Raw genomic sequence first — 23,867 nt, 5'->3', positions numbered from 1 at the left:
ATTACATTGGTATGAGTGATGCAGTAACACTGTAGCTTATTTGTCACAGTTAAAAAAAAAAAAAACATGTTTAATAATTGTATGTCCCATTCCTTTGGCTGAGCAAAAGAAGTTCTGTTTTTTTGGTTTTAAACTTTAATTTCGGTGCTAATGAAAACTGGTTGGACATCAAACAGCTGAGACAGTTTATAAAAAAGCAAATCTATCATAACCGACTTGCATCCCTACTCTCAATAAAATTAAAACAGTGGTACTGTTTCCTCAAAATTACAACTCTAGGCTCTAGATAAGGCTTTCAAGTCTATTTTCTTTAATCTCAATGGGGGAGTTTCCATGTGTGTTCTAATTTTTCTTGAGACATTGTTCTCGAGCTAAATGAAAAAAGTCCCATTGGATTATTTTACTCGAGAAGACCCTCTTTTCACCTGAATGCATGGCAAAAAGCCATGCGTAGAGTTCTTGTGAGGTTTTCGCACACCGCTCAGGAAAATGGGGTTTCCCTGCAGAGAACAGGTATAGGGCAGAATCTCACCTGGAAATCCATAGTTGTTTGAGTGAAACTTTAAAAGCACAGTGTTAAGCTCATGTAATAAAGCTGTGATTTTGGAAATGCCTCGTGCCTGGTTGTTTTATAATGTGTTTTACTGCTCTTGCCCAAATTGTTTTTCAAATGTCCATTGATGGGGTGGCATGTCGTTAGTAGTGAATAATATTTCAACTAATTTATCACACAACTTATTAACTAAAGAAAAAAGAAAATAATTAACCCGAGGTATATAATGAAACTGTCTAACCCAGCTACTGCACATCACCATGGCTGAAAACCGGCGGAGATGTTGGGTTAAAGAGATCTGTGCCAGACACCTTCCACGTATGCTCCCAAGGCTGTCTGGATTGGGGGCAGTGGACGATTTAATGTGAAAAGTGGGTTTCCATGTAACAATGGGCATGGATTTCCCGTGTTTTACGTCAGGCTCACGAGTAAATGAGATTTACCCAATCCCTCTCTGTGGCCGTAAACCTGATCCTGTCAGGCTGTTCTCCCAAACATGCATATGCATCACCACTTTAGATGTACATAACCACACAAGAAAACGTTACTATCAAACCCTGGTTCCCTGAAATAGGAATATTAACCATTACAAAATAGGCGTTTCCCTTTAAGACACCCAAACTGAAAAATCTATACCAAAGATTATCGCTAGAGCAGGGTTGTGCTGGTGAGGCTTGGCCCCACAACCACAAAACAGCAGCCCTGCAAGCATTGTCATTCAGAGATTACATCCATTAAATGCCGTGACCATAAATTGAATGGCTAATAATCCTTTTTCAGGGAACCAGGGTTATGATAATAACCTAATGCTCCCTTTCAAGTAGGGATTATTAACCATTACAAAATGGGTGAGTATGCACAAGCTGTCAGAAGAACATGGCATACAACCCAACTACAAGCTAGTAACCGCTTGTGTGTCAGTAATGTTCCATACTGAAAACATTAAGATGGACTCACCTCACCTCTAATGTTCTATCGTGAGAGTGGACTGGGAAGCCGCCCTCACAACTCTTGTGCCAAATCCAGGATTCTGCGGGTCCATGACAGCCGACAGAACCTGGCAAACGAATGGGAGGAAGCCCATACTGGTGCACTGCATATGTCCTGAATAGATGCACCGTGGAACAACGTCCATGAAGTCATCTGACCCCTGGTGGAATGGCCAGTGAGCTTCTCAGGTGGGAGCATATTGGCCAGTTCGTACGCAGTCTATGCCTGTTAACCATCTGGATGCTGTTTAGACAGAGCCTGTCCCTGGGACTTCAGCCTGTAACAAACAAACAGTTGTTCCGACTGCCTCCAGCTTTTAGTCCTCGCCACATAATATGCCAACGCCCACACTAGGCAAAGCATATGGAGCTGGCACTCCTTGTCAGATTGGAAAGGAGGGGAATGGAAAGTCTCCAATTCCACCAAATGATTACTGTGGAAAGCTGAGATGGTCTTGGGCAGAAAAGCCGAGTTACTATGAAGGGTGTCCTTTGTTCTGGCCTCTGACAATCTTTCGAAATTGAAAGTGCTTGCATTTATTCACTTAGCTGAGGTGATGGCAAGCAAGAAAGCTGTCCTGGAAGACAAAAAACCTGAGCTCAGCTGAATGCACTGGCTCTAATGGAGGGTTTGTCAGTGCTTTAAGCACCACATTTAACCTCCAGCAAGGAATTAAATCCTTCAGCGGTGGCCTAAGCCGCAGGGTGCCTTTAAAAAATTGTCACGTCAGGAAGTGCGCTCCTGGGGAGACAGTCTATTTTTACATGGCACACTGAAATGACTGACAGATAGACCTTTACAGTAGAGGGTGATTAACCCTCATCAAAAAGGTCCCGTAAAAAATGGAGCACAACTGCCATAGAGCATGTCATGGGTTCAAACCCACAAGCCAAACAAAGCTGGTAGAGACTTATTCAAATAGAGACATGGCTGTAATTGCTGCCAAAGGTGCCTCTACCAAATATTGAGGGGGTGAATACTTATGCAATCAATTATTTTCTCTTTAATATATTTTAATTAATTTAGAACAAATTTGTAGATTTTGTTTTCACTTCAACATTATGGAATTTTTTTGTGGCAAAAACTCCTAATTAAATCCATTTTGATTCCATGTTGTAACACAATAAAATGTGGAAAAGTCCAAGGGGGGAATGAATACTTTTGAGAGCCACTGTAGGTGTCAATCACCCTGATTGATAACCTCAGACGGCTCATATGCAGCCGTTCAGGGACCATACCCAAAGCTACAGGCTTGATGTGTTGGGGTGCCATTGAGTGCCCTGTGTCTGGCTGAGCAGGCTGTGATGCATCAGAAGTTCCCACAGCTGGCCTGAGAGGAGAACCAGACTCTCCTGGGCCAGAAAGGGACTATTAGGAGCACCGTGGCCCGGTCTTGTCTGATCTTCTCCAAGCACAGCGGCAGCTGTACAACTCATACATCAGAAGTGCTGGCCACAGGTCCCCAGAGGTCCCCCTTCTCCCTTTATGGAGAACCATAGAGGACAATGTGTCGACTCCCGAGAGCCAAAGAGATCCACCTCTGCCCTCTCAAACCTCTCCCACAGAAGACTGACTACGTCGGGATGGAGTCTCCACTTTGCACCGCTAGGGACCCCCTCAAGAGGAGGTCCACAGCCCAGTTGGACACTCCCAGCAGGTGGACTGCATGGAGTGATAGAAGCCTCACTTGTGCCCACAGCAGAAGCTAGTGGGCCACACAGTGGAGACTGAGGGACAGCAAATCACCATGGTGGATTATGTAGGACACCACAGCTGTGTTGTCCATACAGATGAGCATGTGTCTCCCTTGAACCTGCTCCAAAAATTTCTGCAATGACAGGTAAACTGCCTGCAGCTCTAAAACATTGTTTTGACACTGTCAAGAGCTTGTTGCGGTACACTATGCCCTGAAAAGTTAACCGCAGGTATTTTCTGTGTGCTGGTTTTATGGAGATGTGGAAATACTTATCCTGTAGGTCCACTGCATTTAGGTCAAAAAGTTCCATTTTAGTTTCGTCAGACCACAAAACTTTTTGCCACATGGCTACAGAATCTTTTTTGCACACTTCAAAATTGGATTCAAGGTGGGCTTTCTTCAGTAATGCCTTCATTCTTGCTACCCTACCACACAGGCCAGATTTGTGGAATTCTTGGGATATTGTTGTCACATGCACACTTTGACCAGTCTTGGCCATAAAAGCCTGTAGCTCTTGCAATTTGCCGTTGGCCAGTTGGTAGCCTCACTGATCGGTCTCCTTCTTGCTCGGTCATCCAGTTTGGAGGGACGGCCTGATCTAGGCAGGTTCTTGGTGGTGCCATACACCTTCTACTTCCTAATAATCGTCTTGGCCTTGCATCCAAGGGATATTCAAGGCCTTTGATATTTTTTGATACCCATCCTCTGATCTGTGCCTTTCAACAACTTTGTCCCTCAGTTCTTTTGAAAGTGCTTTGGTCCTCATGGTTGAGTCTTTGCTCTGAAATGCATTACCCAGCAGAAGGAACCTACAGGAACTGCTGATTTTATCCTGAAATCATGTGAATCACTACAATTTAACATAGGTGGAGGCCACTTAACTTGGTGTGTGATTTTGAAGGTGACTAGTTACACCTGAGCTAATTTAGGATTGGACACTTATCCAACCAAGTTATTTCAGTTTTTATTTTTAAAAATTAATTTTCGAAAGATTTCTAGAATATTTTTTTCACTTGGAAGTTGTGGGGTAGGATGTCTCGATAAATGAAAAAAAAAACAGTAATTTTAATGCATTTTTAATTCCATATTTTTGTTTCTATACTCCAACTGGAGCGAGTCAGTCTAGTGGACTAGGATCCCGGGAAGCAAGCTTCTCATGGCACACAAGGCCATGGTGGAACTAACCCCGCACAGACTAAAAACAACAGAAAAACAGCAGGAAATAATATTTTACTTCAGCAATTCTGCAAATATATATCAGCAAGGTTGAAAAAAGAAAATGGCAATGCTTGTAGGGCACCCTGCTCTAGCGAGAATCTTTGGTATTTTTCGAGTTTTCAGTTCGGGTGTCTTAGAGGGAAAAACACCCATTTTGTAATGGTTAATATTCCCTCCTTGAAAGGTAACTCCCCCATTATCACTCTTAGCAATTTTTTTTTGTAATAAATATCTTAGAACACATTTCAGAACCAGACTAATACCTGTCATCATAGCAAATTAAAACTGGAAATAGTTTCCATTGTCAGCTGTATTACAAATTAAGTCGGCCCCAGATCAGCAACTTGCTATAGCATGATTAAACACCATTTTTAATTGCATCATATCTAACTTTCAAAGCCAAAAAAAAATAGCAAGCCAACATAGGTAATCTCTTAATGAGTAACAGGTGGGCCCCTAAGGTTGATACGTTTAATCCTCTTAATTTATTTTGTTTTTACCTGTTTTTCGACTCTTTTTGTGGCGAGTGCCTGAATTTTTGTGGCTTCTTTTCTGCTTCTTAGATGAAACACCTCCCTGATCATCTTTTTGCCGTTTTTGGCTCGTCGTTGCTGCGTAAAAACAAAACGGAAGTGAGGAGAGAGCAATAAATCATGCGGCAGACAAACATGACATGATTTCTTAAACTTGAGTTCAAATGTTGTTCTTTCTCCATGCAAATAAAAACATATTTTAATATAAGAAGTAGGTATCTAATTCCTCTTACTAACATATTTTTTGTGGTGCAATTGCAAACGTTTCAAGTTGGTTTTTAAACACAGAATCAGTCCAGCGTTATTTCAAAGAAGCAAACTTAGAAATAGCACATTGAGCCACGTTGAATTGTCCTGGTAAGTGGTGTTAGAGAAACTAGGACAAAAAAAAAATAGATTTTTCACTGTCCTTAAATTTATTGAGCTTTGATTACATATTGGTGAATCAATGCATCACATTAGAACCCAGTTTGAAGTCTCCTGTTGCCGGTTTGCATTAAAACCTTGAGTGTGTGAGAGTGCACTTCTTTTAGAGCTGGTAGCGGTAGATTAGCCCGTTGCTAGGATACACACTTTAGGCCTCTACATTCGTGTTGGACAAACCAAATCAGAAGTAGGCCTATTGTATTGACATTTTCTTGATTTAAAAATGAAGGCAAAATGGTTCACTGAAATAGGATTATTAACCATTACAAAATGGGTGTTTCCCTTTAAGACACCCAAAATGAAAAACTCTACACCAAAGATTCCCACCTGAGTAGGGAGGCGCTGCTGAGGCGCCACCCCACAACCATAAGCAGCAGCGAACCCTACAATCATCATTCATTTCTTCAAGATTGAGAACAATGAACGCCACGACCCCGAGGTTAATGGTTAATACTCCTATTTCAGGGAACCAGGGTTATAACTGAACGTTCCCTTTCAAAGTAGTGAACATTAACCATTACAAAATGGGTGAGTATACCCAAGCTGTTGCAAGGACACGGCATACAACCCAATGCAAGTGAATAACCGCTTGTATAACAAAATGCTCCAAGAACATTAAGATGGACACACCTCTAATTTTATATTGTGATGGTGGACTGGGACACCGCCCTCAGTACTGTTGAGCCAAATCTAGGATTCTGCGGGTCCACTACATTCAGCCAGTAGAACCTGGCAAACGTGTGGGAAGAGGTCCACACCGCTGCACTGCATATGTCCTGGATTAAAGCACAGAGGAACAATGCCCATGAAGTCACCTGGCCCCTGGTGGAATGGGCGGCGAGTTTCTTGGGCAGGGGCAGATTGGCCAGTTCGTACGTAGTCTGTACTGTGCCTGTTAACCATTTGTACATATGCTGTTTAGACACAGCCTATCCCTGGGACTTCGCCCCATAACAAATAAACAGTTGTTCTGACTGCCTCCAGCTTTTAGTCTTCTCCACATAATATGCTAACGCCCGCACTGGGCAAAACATATAGAGTTGGCACTCCTTGCCAGATCGGAAAGGAGGGGCATGGAAAGCCTCCAATTCCACCAAATGATTACTGTGGAAAACCGAGATGGTCTTGGGCAGAAAATCTGGTTTACCTTCGTTCTGGCCTTTGAAAAAATTAGAAAAGCTTTCGAAAGAGAAAATGCCTGCATTTCACTCAACCGCTTAGTGGAGGTGATGGCAAGCAAGAAAGCTGTCTTGAAGTACAACATTTTTTGCAGAGCAGAATGTATAGGCTCAAATGGAGGTTTTGTCAGTGCATTAAGCACACATTTAACCTCCAGCGAGGAACTAAATCCTTCACCGGTGGCCTCAGCTGGCGGGTGCTTTCAAAAATTATCCCGCCAGGAAGTGCGCTCCTGGGGAGTCGACTTTCACATGGCACACTGAAACGGCTACCAGATAGACCTTTATAGTAGGGATTTCCCCTAGTCAAAAAGATCCTGTAAACATTGCAGTATAACTGCCATAAGGCATGTCGAGGGTTCGAACCCACAAGCCAAACACGTCTGGAATACGCCCCACTTGTACCCTTAATGGGAATGACTGGAGGCTGCCCTAGCATTTTGCAGGGTGTCACTCACCCTGTTTCACAGTCCAATACGGCTCAAGTGCAGCCGTTCAGGGACCAAGCCCAGAGCTGCAGGCTCGATGGGTTGGGGTGCCACAAAGTGCCCTGCATCTGACTGAGCAGATTGCAACACATAATCGGCAGTTCCCACAGCTGGCCGGTCTGTAGCTACATCAGAACTGGAAAACCACATAGCTGGCCAGTAAGGAGCTACTAATAGCACCCTGTGAGATTTCTCCAGACACAGTGGGAGCGTGGCGAGCAGTGGGATGCATACAGCAGCTGCCAAGGCAACTATCGCCAGTGGATTCCCTGCTCCTGTTATGGAGAACCAGCTTGAACAGTTGATAGATTCCTGGGAAGCAATATATATGTCTGCTCTCCCAAACTGTGATACCTCCAAGTCTCAAAGGAGCCAGCATAGCTTGACCTGTGCCTCGAAAGGCATGGGGAGCTAGAGAGATGCCAAAATGGCAAAACTTGGAACTCGTACGCTGTTCCTTAAAAGTGAACTGCAGATATTTGTTTCTATGGGGATATGGCAGTAGGCATCTTAGCGGTCTACTTTGTGGACCAATTGTCTGGCCTAACCTCCTTCGGATCAGAACAGGCTGACCTGCCAAGGTCAAGGACTAGTCCGAGGCCACCATCCCACTTCAGCATAAAGTAGAACCCGTCCTCCAATTGGAGGGGGTGTACCATATGAATAGCCTGTTTCTGCAGCAGAGCTGCTACATTCTGAGATACCACAGCTGTGCCCTGTCATGCCCCAAGAGGGAGGGGACCATGCTTGAACTGCAGTGAGTAGAAGGTCTGGACAGTAGTAAACACCCAGATGTCTGTGGTGCACTGACGCCAATACTCCAGATGGCTCCCTGAGAAGGGGCCTAGGACCTGTGGTAACAAACCCCAGGGGTCGCTGCTCACCTTGTGGCTTGGCCTGAGGCTCTTGCCTCTGCGCCAGGAGGCGGTCTGGCTACAGCTGCTCGCACAGAGATAAAACCCAGGCACATGAAACAGCAAGCAAAGTTCAGAAGAATGTACAGTTGCTATCGCAGCTGATAGACAGTAACAGGACTGTCAATAAGGTCTGCTTGGTACCATACTGGGAAGGGAACACCAGTCAGCAGCAGCCCGGAACCAAAAGGAACGGAGCAACTTTGTGACCATCAGGCACATGTTCCTTTGGGGAAACCTGCTGCCCAGAGCTTAAATATTCCCAGGTGCGTGGGTCTCACTTGGCACAAGCCATGGGATGGGGATGAGCCACCCCTCTATGAGAGGGCTGTACAGGGGAGATACGCAGAGCACTCAGTAGAGCTGCAGGAGAACGTTTATCCAGCGTACACTTGGAGAGTGCACAAAAACTCGCAAAAGCGGTTTACCAGTGCCTCCTTGCGTGTTGCTGCCTCAGGCAGGAAGAGAATCTGCTTGTCCACAGGCAGGCTGGCTTTGCATGTGTCACAGAGATAAAACCCAGGTTTCTACAAATAGCAAGCAATGAACAGAAGAATGTAGAGTTTCTGCCTCAGCTTGTTAAGACAGTAACTGGACTGTCAACAAGGCCTGCTTGGTACTAGACAGACAGGCTGGATAGGCATTCCAGATTGGGGATTATAAAACCCCATAGCAGGTTAGAACCGCGATTGCTGGAGCCGGTTTTGTACCGGTAGCACTGTTGGTAGGAATAGTGTACAGCACTATCGTTGCCCACAAAGGGGCGTCTGTGTACAGTAATTCAACAGAACGAACCCTCTGTAGACCAGGGCACCTGCAAGACCGCAGTGACCCTTTTGATCCACGGCATAAGTTCCGCCATACAGGGAGATCTTAACCGCAGGGGATGCGCTATCTGGCTCCACATCCTCAGATGTGAACTACAGCTCCTAGAGACAGAGGGTGCCCTGGAAAAGCACAGAAAGTGGTTTGTTTGGAAATAGACAGGCAGGCTGGCTTTGCATGTGTCACCAGGATAAAATCCAGGTAGAAATCAATAGCAAGCACTCTATACTAACATTTACACTGCTGCCTCAGCGTGCTAGATAGTAACTGGACTGTCAATAAGGCCTGCTTGTTACCAAGCAGGCTGGCTGGTTTGCATGTGTCACCGGGATAAAAACCTGCCATTATGCAAATAGCAAGCAATGTAAGTAAAAATGTGCTGCCTCAGTGTGCTACAGTAACTGGACTGTCAACAAGGCCTGCTTGTTACTAGATAGGCAGGCTGAGGACCAGCAGAATGGCTTTGCATGTATCACAGGGATACAAAAAAACAACTAATGTTTGTTCTGTATTTTGAAAAACAAAACACCAATGCATTGATTACCGCTGATAAATGCCTATACAATAATTGAATAAGAAGTTAGGTTGCCGAATGCACCACTTTTACGCATGCATTCAAATATATTCGTTGTCTTCAGATTAAAAGAGACATTTCAGGGGTGCCCCATTCTGTGTACTTCCTCACCCTTACCTTTCTCCTTATGTCCTGTTTCTGGCAGGCTGCTGTTGCTGCTGTTAATGGGGATACTGCTGCTGTTGCTATTGGAGGAGAGGGTGGCATCAAAGACGATGGGATAAGCGCCTCCTTCGGATCGAATCTCTTGCAGCTCCCCGCCAAGGCTCTCCACCTCCGCCGTGCTGCTGTCTGTCTCACTGCGGCCGCCCACACTCTCCTCCTGCACAGGATGATGGTCCGTTACTGAGGGAGCAGGAGGGGGAGGAAGGGGATTAGCGGAAGGTGGAGGAGGGGCTGCAGGAGGAGCGGTTGCCTGAGTCCTGTCGGGCTCCATCCTGCTCCCTGGCAGCGAAGGGGACTCCGGCGTGGTGGGGGGCGTGTTGAGAACAGAGTTGCTGCCACTGCTAGGGAACTCTGCTCTCTTATCCCCCATTTCCTCGTTTAAGAGTTTCCCTTCGGTCCTTTCCTGGTCAGTTATCTCCTCGAGGGCTGGTTCCTGTTTGGGCTCTTCAGGGGGTGGGACGGGAGGAGGTGAGTTGGCCGCCTCGGTGTCAGAGTCTGAAAAAAGTTCCTTTAGAGTCTTCTTGGGCCACTGTCCCTGAATGCTGGACCAGACGTCCTTCTGGCCTTTAGCTCGGCTGCTGGGCAGCCTCTCCTCTGAACCGCCCAAGAGCTTGGGCCTTTTCTCCGGAACATCCCAGAAGCCTGCAGGCCGTCCACACTTCCGCTTCTCCTCCAGGCCGTTGTACTTCTTGGACGGGGTGTTTTTGGTTTTTTGGTGTTCTTCCTCTTTTTCCTGCTGCTGCTTTTGCTCATCCTCATCCTCTGAGCTACTGCTGGCAGTAAACCCCAAGCTGACTGGCTTGGCCCTGTCCTCTACCTGCTTGTGGGAACTTGTTCGGAGCCACTCTTCCATCCTGCTGTTCCTCTGTTTGCGCTTCATCTGTGATTTGGACGGTCTTTCTGTTGCCCTTTCCTCCTGTATGATCTCCAGTTTTCTTTGTAGTTCCTCTTCCTTCTCCAATTCTGCCTCACCCTGCTGCTCTGCCCTTTTCTTCATCACAGTGTCTCGGGTGTCTGAAAGGTGTTTCAGCTCCTCCTGATCCTCATCCAGAGAGGGGCCGACTTGCCATCTCTCAATAACGTGCATGCTCTCGAGGGAACCAAACCTTTCTTTTTTTCCCTGGCTTTCTTCATCTTCCTCATACTCATCTTCATCATCTCCATCTTCACACTCGCTCTCCTCAGCCGAGCTTTCAGATGCTGTTGTACAAAATAAATAAATACATTTAAAAAATCAGATTTATACATTTAAGGGGAGCAGCTATTCAAATCTGCCATTATACAGATCATTTAAATAGAACCCAAAGTGGCTTTAAGGCTGAGGTGATGTTTATAAGGACAGAAGGACGTGTTCTTGGCATACTTTATTTAAACTTCGAAGAACCAATTAATTATACAGTTTTTTATTTAACACTTCCACCGAAGCTAGCAGCTTAAGAGAGCGCACCAGTAACCGTCTCAAAGCGATCAATCCCAGGGAAGGGGAGGCAGAGCTGCAGGCTTCACACGGGGCACAAGGCCGCTGAGGGACTAACGAAACAACCACAGCCAAGTGCACAAACGTGAAGTATATTTTACTAAAACACATGAAAACAATCGCAGTAAGTGTCAAAACACAAGCTAAAAGTCAGATATAACACTTTGTGTCACTTATCTGTTTGTACATCTCTCTTTCTCGTGGCGGTGAAAGGAAAACGACGATACTTGTGTCATTGGTCGTTTATGCCCTTACAGGCACGACTATATCACAAGCACTATGTGCAGCTTTACATATCTATTCAGGTTAGACAGTATTAAGGATAAATACCCATGAGGTAATGGTTTAATTTCGTAATTGATAAGGAACCAATTACACAGTTAATTATTTTTTTGCAGAAAGACACCCCTGCTTAATATATGGAACAGATCGATATTTCAGAAATGCATGCACTGGAAAAGAATAGAGGAATAGTATAATAAATATTATTCATGGGTAGAAATCAATACAAACAATTTTATAAATAAAAGGTACCAGTGTTTTGTAAACGTAACACTACTATTATATCACAAATGTCACTTGGCAACAAGAGTGATGAAGATTTTTCATATTTAAAAATAACATTCAGTAATCAATCCACCAGTTAACCCTAGACTGAATGCAATTCTAATACAAATTATCTTGTAAAATATACCAGAATCAAAATGTGCAGCTTTAGGTATGACATTTAAATTAAGTGTATTATTTCTCCAGGTTTTTTTTTTTGGTACCTTAGCAACACAATTTTCTTTTTAAATTGACAGTAATTTATGTACAAACAATGGTCACATTTGATACCCAATCATACATTCACAGCTGCAGTTGTATTTTGTGTAGGCAACTGAAGGCTGTAAGCAGCATGACTAATATTAGCTGTATTAGATATACGTTGGAGCTAATAATTAAGACGTTTATAACATACCTAATTGTTGCTAACAAAATAATTTCAGAAATTTTACCAGTTTTGTACTTACATTAGCTAAATTGATCTTACGTGTGCAGTTTTGAAAGAAATGTTAGGTTACTATCATAACCCTGGTTCCCTGAAAGAGAAATGTAATCATTACCGAATGGGATATACCTCTGATAGCCCGAATTACGCAGCTCCTTAGGAGAGCCCGGTATGCATCAGATGTCGTCTCTGCCCCAGGAGATAAACACGACTGTTACATTAGGGTCAGTGCCATTTTCTATTCAGGCCTGCTGCAATGGAATGAATGCAACAAACTTGAAGGGTAAAGGTTACATTTCTATTTCAGGGAACCACGGTTATGATAATAACCTAACGTTCCCTATCAAGTACGAAATGTAACCATTACAGAATTGAAATCAAGGACTTGCAGCACTGGTAGATGTGCTAAAAAGTAAGATAAACTGCCCTTAGTATTCTGGCCAAAGACCGATTTAGGGTCTATGGCATGTGGTCCACAGTACAGTGAGGGAGAGCCCTCATGCAGGTTACACTGAGTAACCTCTGCATTTAACACCAGAAGTCCAATAAGACGTGTAGCTAACTACCCCAGGACTTTAAGTGGAACATCATGTGTGTTACAAGGCAGAATCAGTGGCTGCCCTTAACACTCTGGTCCTAAAACCAGGGTTCTGCTGATCTACGCCATTCAGTCTGTAGAATCTGGTAAAAGTATGTGGCGTGGTCCATACTGCAGTGTTGCAAATGTCTGCGACAGGCACGCCCTGGAGTCATGCCCAAGAGTTTGCAAGGCCTCTTGTGAAGTGACCAGTGACCTTTTCTGGATGTGGCAGGTTGGCTAAATCATATGCAATCCTGGCTGTGTCCACAATCCACCTTGACAGCCGCTGTTTAGACAGAGCTTATCCGTGGAACTTAGACGCGAAGCACTTGCTTGGATTGCTGCCAACTCTGGGTGCGGTCAACATAATACGCTAGTGCCCTAACTGGACAAAGCGCATGGAACTTTCCTTCCCTGTCAGACTGGAAAGGAGGTGGATGGAAGGCCTCCAATTCCACTGACTGGTTGATATGGAAAGCATAAATGCTTTTTACAGAGAAAAGCAGGATTACTACAGAGAGTAACCTCTGCAAAAAACAAACAGGCTTTTGCCATTGAGAATGCTTGCATTTCACCTACCCGCTTGGCAGAGGTAATAGCAAGCAGGAAAGCGGTTTTTAAAGACAGGAATTTCAGCTCTGCTAAATTAATGGGGCTTGAATGGCGGTCTTGTAAGTGCATTCAGGACTATATTAAGCTGCTAGCGAGGGACGAGGTCCATTCTAGGGGATATTAACCACCGAGCACCCTTCAATAAACTGTCCTGCCAGGAAGTGTGTTCCTGGGGAGAGTGAGTTTATTTTACTATGATATAGCAAACTGACATAGCTACCAGGCAAACCTTAAGTGTGGTGGAAGATTTCCCTTAATTAGAAAGGATCTGTAAAATCTGCAGAATTTCTGCCATAGGGCAATTCGTTGGGTCAAGTCCACACTGACCACACCTGGAAGACTTGCCATTTGTAGATTTACTGGGATTGGGTAGACACTGCTTTGTCATTCTGTAGGGTGACAATGACCCTGTCAGATAAACCGAGGTGACTCAAATGTCTCCGACAGGGGCTAGATCCAGAGCTACAGATCTTTTAGGTCTGGATGCCACAGACTGCCCCGCACCTGACTCAGCAGGTCGCGACGTGCCAGCAACTCCCACGGCTGACCATACAGGATCGGTTTCAGTGCCGAGAACCAGGTCCTATTGGGCCACTTCGGGTATAGTAAGAGCACCCGAGCCCGGTCTTGCCTGATCTTCTAAGCACCATGGAAGCAGTGGCAATGGTGGAAAATCCACAGAGTCTTGGGCCATCTGTGGACCAGTGTGTCTATACCGAGCAGATGACCGTTCTCTATCAGGGAATATCTGGGACCATTGGGTGGACTCCTGGGTCGTGAGAGATCTAGCTCCACACCCATCTCTTTCTTTGAGAGGGTGAACAATTGCAAGGGCCTGTTTCTGCAGTACAGCCAATACCTCAAATACCTCAAATACCCCAAATACCTAAAATAGTATCATGAGGGTTCACAACTGCTGTTACGATCATGCCCTAAAATGAAGAAGGGCCGAAACGAAGCTGCAGAGAGTAACCGGCTTTGGTGGTAAGCACCCAGGTGTCTGTGGTTCATGATCGCCAATACAGGTAGGCCTGATAGAATGGGCTTGCACCTGCAGCTTCTGCTTGGGGAAGATACGTTCCAACTCCCTGGAAGTTTCCCAAGCTTGGTGAGAGCGTTACAAATCTACTAGTCTTCGCTGTCAAAAGCAGACACTGAGTACTCTCCAGTCGAAAAGACTCCTGTCAATTCGACAACACAGTGTAGCTAAAAAGCCATTAACACTGGCAGTGTCTAGTAGGGCACAAAGCTGACTAGAAAAAACAAAAACAGACAGCTAGTGCAGGATGCCGTTTGTACACAGACAGACCTAGTACAAAAAGACAGCCTACGCGAATGTTGGGTTTCTGAAAGTAATTAAAAATTATGTAATATTGAATACTGGGGAAGGGCAGTGCCGCCGGCTTAGCGGTGCACACAATGCTGCTGAGAGGACTTAATCAGAATCAAGGCCAAGAAAGAATTACGCTCTTGCATTAAAAAGACATTATTTCTAATTTGAAATATGGAGAGAAAAAAATTTAATCTATCAACTCATCTCCTTAGTTCTGACTATAAGTCAGAGCCCTCTCCTTTTTATAGACAGACAAAGAAAAAATGGCACTAACGCTAATGTGACAGTCGTGTTTATCTCCTGGGGCAGACACGACACCTGATACATACAGCGCTCTTAAAGGAGTGGCTCTGATAGAAGTGCTCAGGTAATTCGGGCTGTGAAAGGTATATCCCATTCAGTAACGGTTACCATTTGTACTTGAAAGGGAACACATGTTATAGCATACTTGTATTTTCATTTTAAAACACTGTATTTGGTACTACAGGTTAAATGAATTTCTCAGTTTATATGCCTTATTATTGAGTTATCTGTTCCAAGTGTGGGTTATCACTCACACTTCCTGGGTCATTTCACCCTAGTGTCTTCTACTTCAAAGCAGGTTACTGGCTGAAAGCATGTCAGTTGATTGGCTAATAACAGGCAATAATCCTTTAAAAAGGGGTGGGGACAATTTCACCCTCCAAGTGTAACACTAACAAAACACTGCCTGCAAACAAGAGATTTCTTAAAGCAAATGTAGAGACATATATCATGTCTTCAAATAAAAATACTATAAGTTTGCTATAACACATTTTTCTTTCAAAACTGGACTCTGGACATTTGAGACTTGTATAACAACCTGTAAAAGTTTTGGAATTTTTGTTAGCTAGAATCACTTTGGAGCACTATTTAGAAGACTGCTAATACTTATAGCTACTACATTTATTAGCTGTAAAATCATACAACCCTGAATCTTTGAGCTACCTGAGTTTGAGGCAGCCTTCCTCCCACACTGTACTACTGTTTTGTAAAAGTTAAATGCAGCAACTATACCTTGCAACCCATTGAGGACAGATGTGATTTCAATGGATTTGAGCGCAGTTTGCTCAGCCCCCTTGGCTTCGCCACTATCCAGCTTTGAGAAGCTGTCGGAAGGTGTGCTGTTGATGGAAGATTTTGCCGATCTCCCAATGTGGTTCATTTTGTGTGGGCAAAGTTCCTCTCTTTCTGCTCTCTCCATCTTGTCTCTCTCTTTCTCCATTTTGTTCTATTTAGGAGACAGTAAAGACATAATTGACCTGAAGCTTTGGCAACAGATGCAAAGTGTGCTCTTCTGTTTTCCAAAGGTAACGTGTAAACTGTCTGAGTGTTAAATTTGGTTGTACTTAGTTTTGAAACATTATTCATTCCATTCAGAAAAAAAGTGAACCAGTAAAAGCATGTTTTGCTCTGCACATATACTGTAGAGATTACCACTATGGCTCTTATGGTAATTATAATTCAATTTTATACTCAATATTACTTAAATTGTAAATTTGCGAAGTATCTTGTACAGAATGTTTATTTTACTATTGTGTGAATAATTTCCATACATTAACGTGCAGTTGTGTACAATACAAAAGTACCTGGGGAAAAAGAAATAATTCAGTAAAAAACAACCAAAATGAAATTTGTTACTGTCTTAATTATTACCGCAGCTGAACTCTTCTCACACTGCCTAAACTAAAGAAATCCTTTATTTTTAAATTTTGTTGTAATTTTCATGAATTGTGAGGGACAATGGCACTTGTGACCTGAGCTGCATTTGAGCCCAGGTTTCCAGGGTGAAAGACAAAACAGCGAGTGAACCAGCTTGCTGCTCCATCAATCAAGCTCCCCTTTTATTTATTTTTCAAATCTACATCTGTTTGGCAACAATGCCCTTAGAATATTGCATACAGTGCGTTTGAAAACATCTGTCGCTCCAATATCATATGCTGCCTTCAAAAACACTTTGTAAATGTCTGTTCTCCAGTCTTGGCACTAAATGTTTTCATCTTCAAAAGCTTTCATCTTTTTAGGAAAGCACGAATACGAGAAGTTAGATATAATCTTAAAAGGAACTAAGCAGAGGCTTACCTTTATTTTCTTTCGATGCTTTATTTTTGGAACATTCTTATCAGCTGGACGCACAATTTTGTCTGCTTTTATCCAATCATCATACCTAATTAAAAAGAAAATACTTCTATAATTTCTTATCATATCCTAATACAGTCAGGCTTCTTGTAGAACAGCAAAACCCAGTGATTTATAGAAGCTTGAATTAATTGAACTGGATCTGCATATTAGAACTAGATAAAGAAACCAAAACATCAGGGGTTTAAAGTAAATTATGCTAATAGATCGAGTACATGTTTCAAGTGTTCGACATTCTTCCCTGCTCTTTCCCTAACCTCTAATAATGGTTGCTATGGGTAACCAGCAGTATTGCAGGAATTTGACTATTTTATAAGACATACTCTTGCAATACTGAGCTTGTGTTGAATTCAGTTAGGAAGTGAAAAATAATTGTCATATTGTCACATGATGCTCTTGATAAGCTCAAAGCAGCTCAATGAAAATAATAAAAAAAAAAAAAAATTACTTTTGAAACTTGCCAGACTGCAGCCTTTCGTCTAGAAATGTACTTCACTGAAGGGTGGCAAACTGACTTTCAAATCAACCTCGACAAGCACACACACCAATCACTGGTACGATTACTACAAACACCAACACAAGAGTATCACCTTCACACCACTTACTGAGATTTTTTTCTTCCTGAATTTTACTAATAGAAAATCTAGTAGTATAGCAGATCTATTCATATATACCGGTATATATGACATATTGCAGAAATCCTATCCATTTATTATCAGATAAATTCTCTCTCCGATATTTTTGCCACATTTAAATATAGCTACACAAGGACTGTTTTGCAGTCCCAGTAAAGGGAGACCCGAACTTCGATCACACAAGAGTTGGGCCAAACTTGATAGATCCCGAACAGCGGCAGTAGTTTTTCGGGATGTATCAATAGCAGACAAAAAGTTTAACAAATTAAAAGAGCAAGGAGAGTGAAGATGGCACATGCATTATATTTTCTGCCATTTTTTCAATATTTCTTCCTATTGGGTATTTTAATATTATTATTATTATCATCAACAGCAACAACAACAACAACAACAATAATAATACATAGTAAACATGAAAAAATATATATTCCCTTTTGTGGCTGTTTTATCAAGTGACGGCACTGTGTTTGCAGGAAAGTGAAATCAGAAATAATTTTAACTCTATTCTCTGTCTTCCTCTTTATTATCTCCTTGGTAACTGGCAAACCAAGTTATCCGGGTGGACAGAAAAGCAGAGCAGACAGGGATTGATACATGACAACACTTCCTCCACAGAACAACTTAAAAAAACACAATCAAGAAATGCTAAAAAATAAAAAGGTAACTGGACTATACAAAGACAATAAACATGCTATTTTAGTGTTGAAGCCTAATTCTTGTCACAGACACACTTGCTGACAAACAATTCATTCTGGAGTCAAAGCTTCTTTTTTTTTTACATTTTTTATTTATTCATTGGCAAAGGTTTTTACCCCAGTTTTCTTCCCAATTTGGAATGTCCAATTATTATTTTTTATCCCCGTTCTCCGCTGCAACCCCCTGGCGACTCAGGAAACGGAGGCTGAAACACGCGTCCTCTGAAACGTGTTCCTGCCAAGCTGTCATTTTTTGCACTGCGGATCCACAGCGTAGCCATCAGACCTATAGTGCCGGAGGAAAAGACAGATCTGAATGGCTCCACTGCAGATCCGCTGGCGCCCTATCAGCCACAGGGGTCGCTGGTGCACAGGGAAATCGTGGATTGCCCTGCCGACTTAAGCCCTCCCTACATGTGCGATGCTCAGCCAATTGTGCACAGCTCCCTCGGAAACCTGTCACGATCGGCAATGACAGTCTGGATTCGAACCTGAGATCTCCACGCGGAGCGCCTTCACTGGATGCGCCACTCAGGAGCCCCGTTTAGTATCTCTTTCACGCGCTTCCGACTCGAGTAGTTTAACTTTTTGTCTAGTACCGATAAGTCCCGAAGAAAACTCAAATAAAAAAGTGCCGCTGTTCGGGAACTGATCGGTTTTGGCCAAGCTCTTGTGCGCTCGAGAGTTCGGATCCTCCCTTGTCCTTATGTCCAGACTTACCTCACGTTCCAGCCACAGTAGTGCACCAGGTAGAGCACCTCTCCCCCCTCAAGATCCGAATCCTTAATACTGGCTTCATACAGCTTCTGGGTCTTCCCCCGCCCATACCTCACCTGGACCTTCATCCCTGGAGGATAACACTCAAACTCCTCCCCTTCCCCCTCCTTAATGCTTTCATCCCTGGAAAAAAGACAATTCAAATCTACCTTTACTGTGTCCTAACATTGTCTTTCCCTGCCTTTAACGCATTTGCTTGGTGAAGAGTGTGATTTCCTTAAAGTTTGTAGCCAGGTCTGCTCATCAACCTCCACCAATATCCCCTCCAGCAACTTCTCCCAGTTGTGCTTTGAAAAATGCACTGGAAGCTACATTCATGGTATTTGTCGCCATGTACCAATTGAGCGAGTAGTTATTTCTAGTTCAAGACCAAATCAGAAGCCAAAACAAATGCAAAATTACATTAACTGCAGAACATTACTGAAAATCGAAGCACAGCCCCTGCACCTCCCTACTCCCTAAACTTCCCCACAATCTGAACACTTTTTTCTACAGTAAAATGTAGGCAGACACATGTAACAAATCTGTTTCAACCTTTCTCCCCCAAACATGGTGTAAGAACAAATAGCGCCTGAAATTGTGCGTGTGTAAGTTGTTCGCTCTGAATACCTTTATGCAACGGAAACACCTCATAACTCTAAACATCCCTAAAAAAATCAATAAACACCTCCTTTAAAATGTATACAAAGCTTTGCTTACTTTCTACTCAGCGTCTGAATTCCATTTCCCACAAATAAATTAATTAAAATCAATGTTAATAAAAGCTTGCTTTCCAGTCCAACACACTGGAGTGAAGGGGACTTGTAATTACTTTCCTCCAAGCTTGACACCTTTTCATACACTTTCTTTTATTGACTTCAATATGCGTATTAGGGGTCCGATATATGTCTAAAGTAATAAATTGTAAGGTATTTAATACACTTTATCTGAAAGGGTACTGTTGGTCATACAAAGTAAACCCAGGGTCACTGCTCATATTCTTTAAGCAAAAAGAGGTACATCTCACCACCTTGACATACAATCATAGTACGTGGGACTACATATACAAATGTAATTATGATGAACATACATAGATATTGTCAGTCACCTCCATATCCTCCAGATTCTGGTAATCTCAATCATTTGTGCTAGAGTAATCACCACAACTGGTTCTCTAGTGCAAAAATGGGAATGACTCTCGATTGCAGGTGATAATAAATAAATAAATAAAATACCCCATTCATTAGGATGGCCAGTAAAACTTGTGGCTTTGCCATGGTTCAAATGTGATTCAAGTTATGATCAAGTTACGTACATACAAACATCCCAAGATACCGTATTACTTCAATTTGGCTCCACCCTCGAATTAAAGACGCTCTCGTATTGAGGCCGCAGTCATATATCAACTTTATAATAGAGGCTGCCCTCGAATAAACGACGGTATCAATAAAGAAACGTTAAGGTGTTTTTTTTTTTTCTTCTAACCCTACTCAAAAAAGGACACAGCAAATAAACACTTGCAGTACAGCATAACATTACAAACAGAAACAAAACAAACTGAATAAACTTAAATACAGTAAACTTTATTTAAACACAATTCAATTCATGGAAATAAAAGATACCGTAATACTGCTACCCAGCTAGCTCAGTCAAACGTTTCTTTTTTTTTTTTCTTCCTTTTTTGAAATACAGGTAATCGTTACAGAAAATAAATAAATAAATACAAACTGGAACTAAAAACCAAAAAACAAACACGGACCGGTCCACTATAAGCTACCATTAAATGATACGTGTCGTCATCTATTCAAAACACATCTGTATCATCCTCCTCCTGCTCTTCATTTTCCTAATCATCTTCATTTCTGTAGCCATCAGGTGTGCTGGTATTGGGAAGTATGAGCTCCCGTGCCATTCTGCCATTCCACCACTCTTTGTATAGTGTATTAGATCCGGGTCAGCAGTTGTTAATCAACAAGTTTCAAATGATTTCACAATGATGTCGCTGCACGTTTCCCATGCTTTTTTTATCCACTCCACCGTGAGCTCTGGGATTTCCGTGTGCTGTTAAATCGCGAGCACGCTCAGGTAGTTGCAGCCTCTCCTCATAAAATTCACGACACTTGGATTTAAATGGAGCATTCCAAAAAACATCAGCCGGCTGGACCAACTTTGTACAGCAGCCAGGAATGCAAGCTATTTTTGTTTTTGCCTCCTGGAGAGTTGCACGTACCTCATCCGTTAGATGACCTCGATATGCATCCCATACAAGAAGTCTTGTCTGAAAGCTAAACCTTCCCCAAACCTGTTGAATCCACGATTTTGTTGCGTCAGGAGTCATCCATCCATTCGGAGAAAATACAATTGTCACTCCCGGAGCACCCCTCAGCTCTGCTGGCACGCGTTCCCTTTAAAAACAACAAACGGTGGAAGCTTGCGGCTATCGTCCTTGATTAACCCCCACAAAACTCGACTGTAGACTCACCCGGCATGTCTGCCCAGATTGCTGTCTCATCCATCCCCCTGATATCTCAGAGAGTGAGCTGTAAACGTTCTCTCTGAGTCTGACAAACCTTAACAAACTGTGCTACCTACTCTGTGAGATATTTGGGAAGCCTTTGACCAGTTGTAGTTTTAGCACGAATCGTCAAACTGGTTTCGCACCATGAATTTTTCAATCCAAAAAGCTTGCCTTGAAGCTGGGTGTTCTACACAATAATTTCACCTTCAAACCAATTGCTTTTCGTGTTACCCTTAACTGTCTCTGTTGCAATATCCAATTGATAAGCTCCTCTTCAATATCGGGATGAGCAGGGCAACACCCACCACCATATAGCCTTTTTTTTTTTTTTTTGCTTTCTGTGAAGTTGCGATCTCTTCTTGAAGCGGAGGTAGTTGCTTCCTCCATTCCCCAACGCTCGTAAGCTCCAAGTTCTCTTCCAGCTGGTCTATTCCCCTGCTCAACAGCTTTCAGCTTAAAAACTAAGCTGTATGATTTTTTTGCCGCCATAATCAAGCTTCGTATTCAATTCTGACAGGCGCTTGTCAGACCTTGTCAGATGTTTGTTGCTGGAGTAAGCTTTATCAAAACCATCCAAAAATAGTTTTATAGCTAAAAAAAAATAGCTTTTTTTTATTTTACTGCTTTTATTTAATTTTACACATGATAATACTACAGCAAACCACAATAAAAATGTTGTGATAACAGTATACCTCGCACAGGCTCAGTTGAATGTCACGTGACACCTTTCACTGACAACGCTGAATCACAGCAAGTACTATAGGGGAGGTGAAATGCTTTGAAATAATGTAAATACATTTTGGAAGTACCGAATACGGTATGTCCCTTTTGTCTTTATTATTAGCATTATTTTAGTAAGTGGACCATGTATTACAAAAAAAATACTATAAAAATAAAAGTTCAACATAGAAAAAGAAGCCCGCGGCTGGAAAAAAAAAAAAAAAAAAAAAATACCGCGGCAGGCTGGGTTTTCAAAGTAGCTCAATTTGGCGACATGGAAACCATGTACAGGTACTTCCCAGCAAAGCTTCTAAATCTTGTAATAAAATATTGCAGCGTTTGTAAAGCACAATAATATTAATAAAGGCTGCCCTCCTATAATCGCTGCCCTCGTTTAAGGGCCGCAGTCATTTTGATCAATTTAAAATAAACGCCGCAGGGCCAGACTGAAGTAATACGGTACTTACAATCTCAACATTTGCGCTTACGAAGTTCTTATCTGTCCCTACAATAATGAAGTGAATCAAAATATCCTTAATTTACTCCAAATTAACTATATAAACACTGCTTTCTGTAGCTCGAAAACCAATTGTTTCTGTCGACTACTTAGTTTAAAAAAAAAAAAAAAGTGTCTATTCCACTACAAAACAGTTGGTGCCCAGAGCAAGGAACCTATCTCAATATTCTCAAAATCAAACCCACAGTAAATGTCACAGAAGTACCCGTCTCAGCTGTCTGATTTACATTCAGCCCGAGTGCACTACAGCAAGAGTACATAACGTTATATATCATAACCCTGGCTCCCTGAAATAAAAATGTTATCTCATGACCAGTTTTGATATACCTGTTGATATTGATAGCCCAAATTACCCAGGTAGGTATGTCAAAGCTGCTCGAAAGAGCCTCCTCTGCATCAGATACAACGTCCCCACCTCCGAGGGGATAAAGTGCAGCGAGCGGGAGGGATCAGCGGCAATTTTTTATTCAAGCCCGCTGTGTTGGAGTTAATGCAGCGATCTCGAAAGGTAAAGGATAACATTTCTATTTCAGGGAACCAGGGTTATGATTCATAACCCAAAGTTCCCTTTCATGTACAAAATGTTATTCCATTACTGACTGGGATACTCTACCCAAGCTATCATAAGTATAGGACTTGCAGCACTGGCAGATGGACACATGACATACAGTCCACAGAATCTTAAAAGTATGGGGAGAACCCGCACCTCAGTGTGCGTGTTGACCCTTTGCACTCTGGTATAAAAACCCAGGGTTTGCGGAATCTATGACAACTAGTTTATAAAAACTCAGAGATAAGGTGTAGAGTAAACCAACACTAAGGTATATGTATGTCAAAGTGTAGACGGAGTGGCTGTTCTTAGCACATGGTCCGAAAACCTTGTAAAAGTATGGTGGTGGTCGCCCATACTGCAGCAATGCATATGTCAGAGACAGATGCACCTTGGAATAATGCCCAAGAGGTTGTGGAATGACCAGTGACCTTCTCTGGTGGGGGCTGATTGGCTAAATCACAGGCAATCCGGACAGTATTCCACTGTTTGGACATGGCTTACCCATAGAACTGACACCCATAGCAGATAAGAGCTGCTCTGTTTGACGCCAACCCAGAGTCTGGTCAACACAGTACGCTAATGCCCTAACTGTGCAGAGCATGTGGAGCTTCCCCTCACTGTCAGATTGTAAGGGTGGTGGATTAAAAGCCTCCAAAGTCCACTGACTGGTTGACATAAAAATCAGGAGATGCTTTTAGGGAAGAAAGCAGGGTTAGTACTGAGCGTGAACTTAATCCTGGCCGTGAAAAACAGGCAGGCTTTA

The 23,867-nt window shown here is 42.8% G+C and overlaps 1 protein-coding gene across 3 annotated transcripts in view; it reads right to left on the bottom strand.

The window, feature by feature from the left end:
* LOC121316081 (AT-rich interactive domain-containing protein 4B-like) overlaps positions 1 to 23,867 on the bottom strand; it is a 146,359-nt gene that overhangs the window by 9,642 nt on the left and 112,850 nt on the right. For 2 of the 3 annotated variants that reach the window (XM_041250829.1, XM_041250830.1), the window contains exons 17-21: positions 18,761 to 18,940; positions 16,654 to 16,738; positions 15,589 to 15,802; positions 9,513 to 10,760; positions 4,958 to 5,068 (exon numbers count right to left, since the gene is read on the bottom strand). In XM_041250829.1, the coding sequence (XP_041106763.1) occupies positions 4,958 to 5,068; positions 9,513 to 10,760; positions 15,589 to 15,802; positions 16,654 to 16,738; positions 18,761 to 18,940 (1,838 nt within the window). The remainder of the gene's footprint in view (positions 1 to 4,957; positions 5,069 to 9,512; positions 10,761 to 15,588; positions 15,803 to 16,653; positions 16,739 to 18,760; positions 18,941 to 23,867) is intronic. The other variant, XM_041250831.1, reaches the window with a different exon arrangement.

This window comes from Polyodon spathula, chromosome 5 (assembly GCF_017654505.1).
Source record: "Polyodon spathula isolate WHYD16114869_AA chromosome 5, ASM1765450v1, whole genome shotgun sequence".
NCBI classification, from domain to species: domain Eukaryota; kingdom Metazoa; phylum Chordata; class Actinopteri; order Acipenseriformes; family Polyodontidae; genus Polyodon; species Polyodon spathula.
This window is presented reverse-complemented; position numbering and strand designations above follow the sequence as displayed.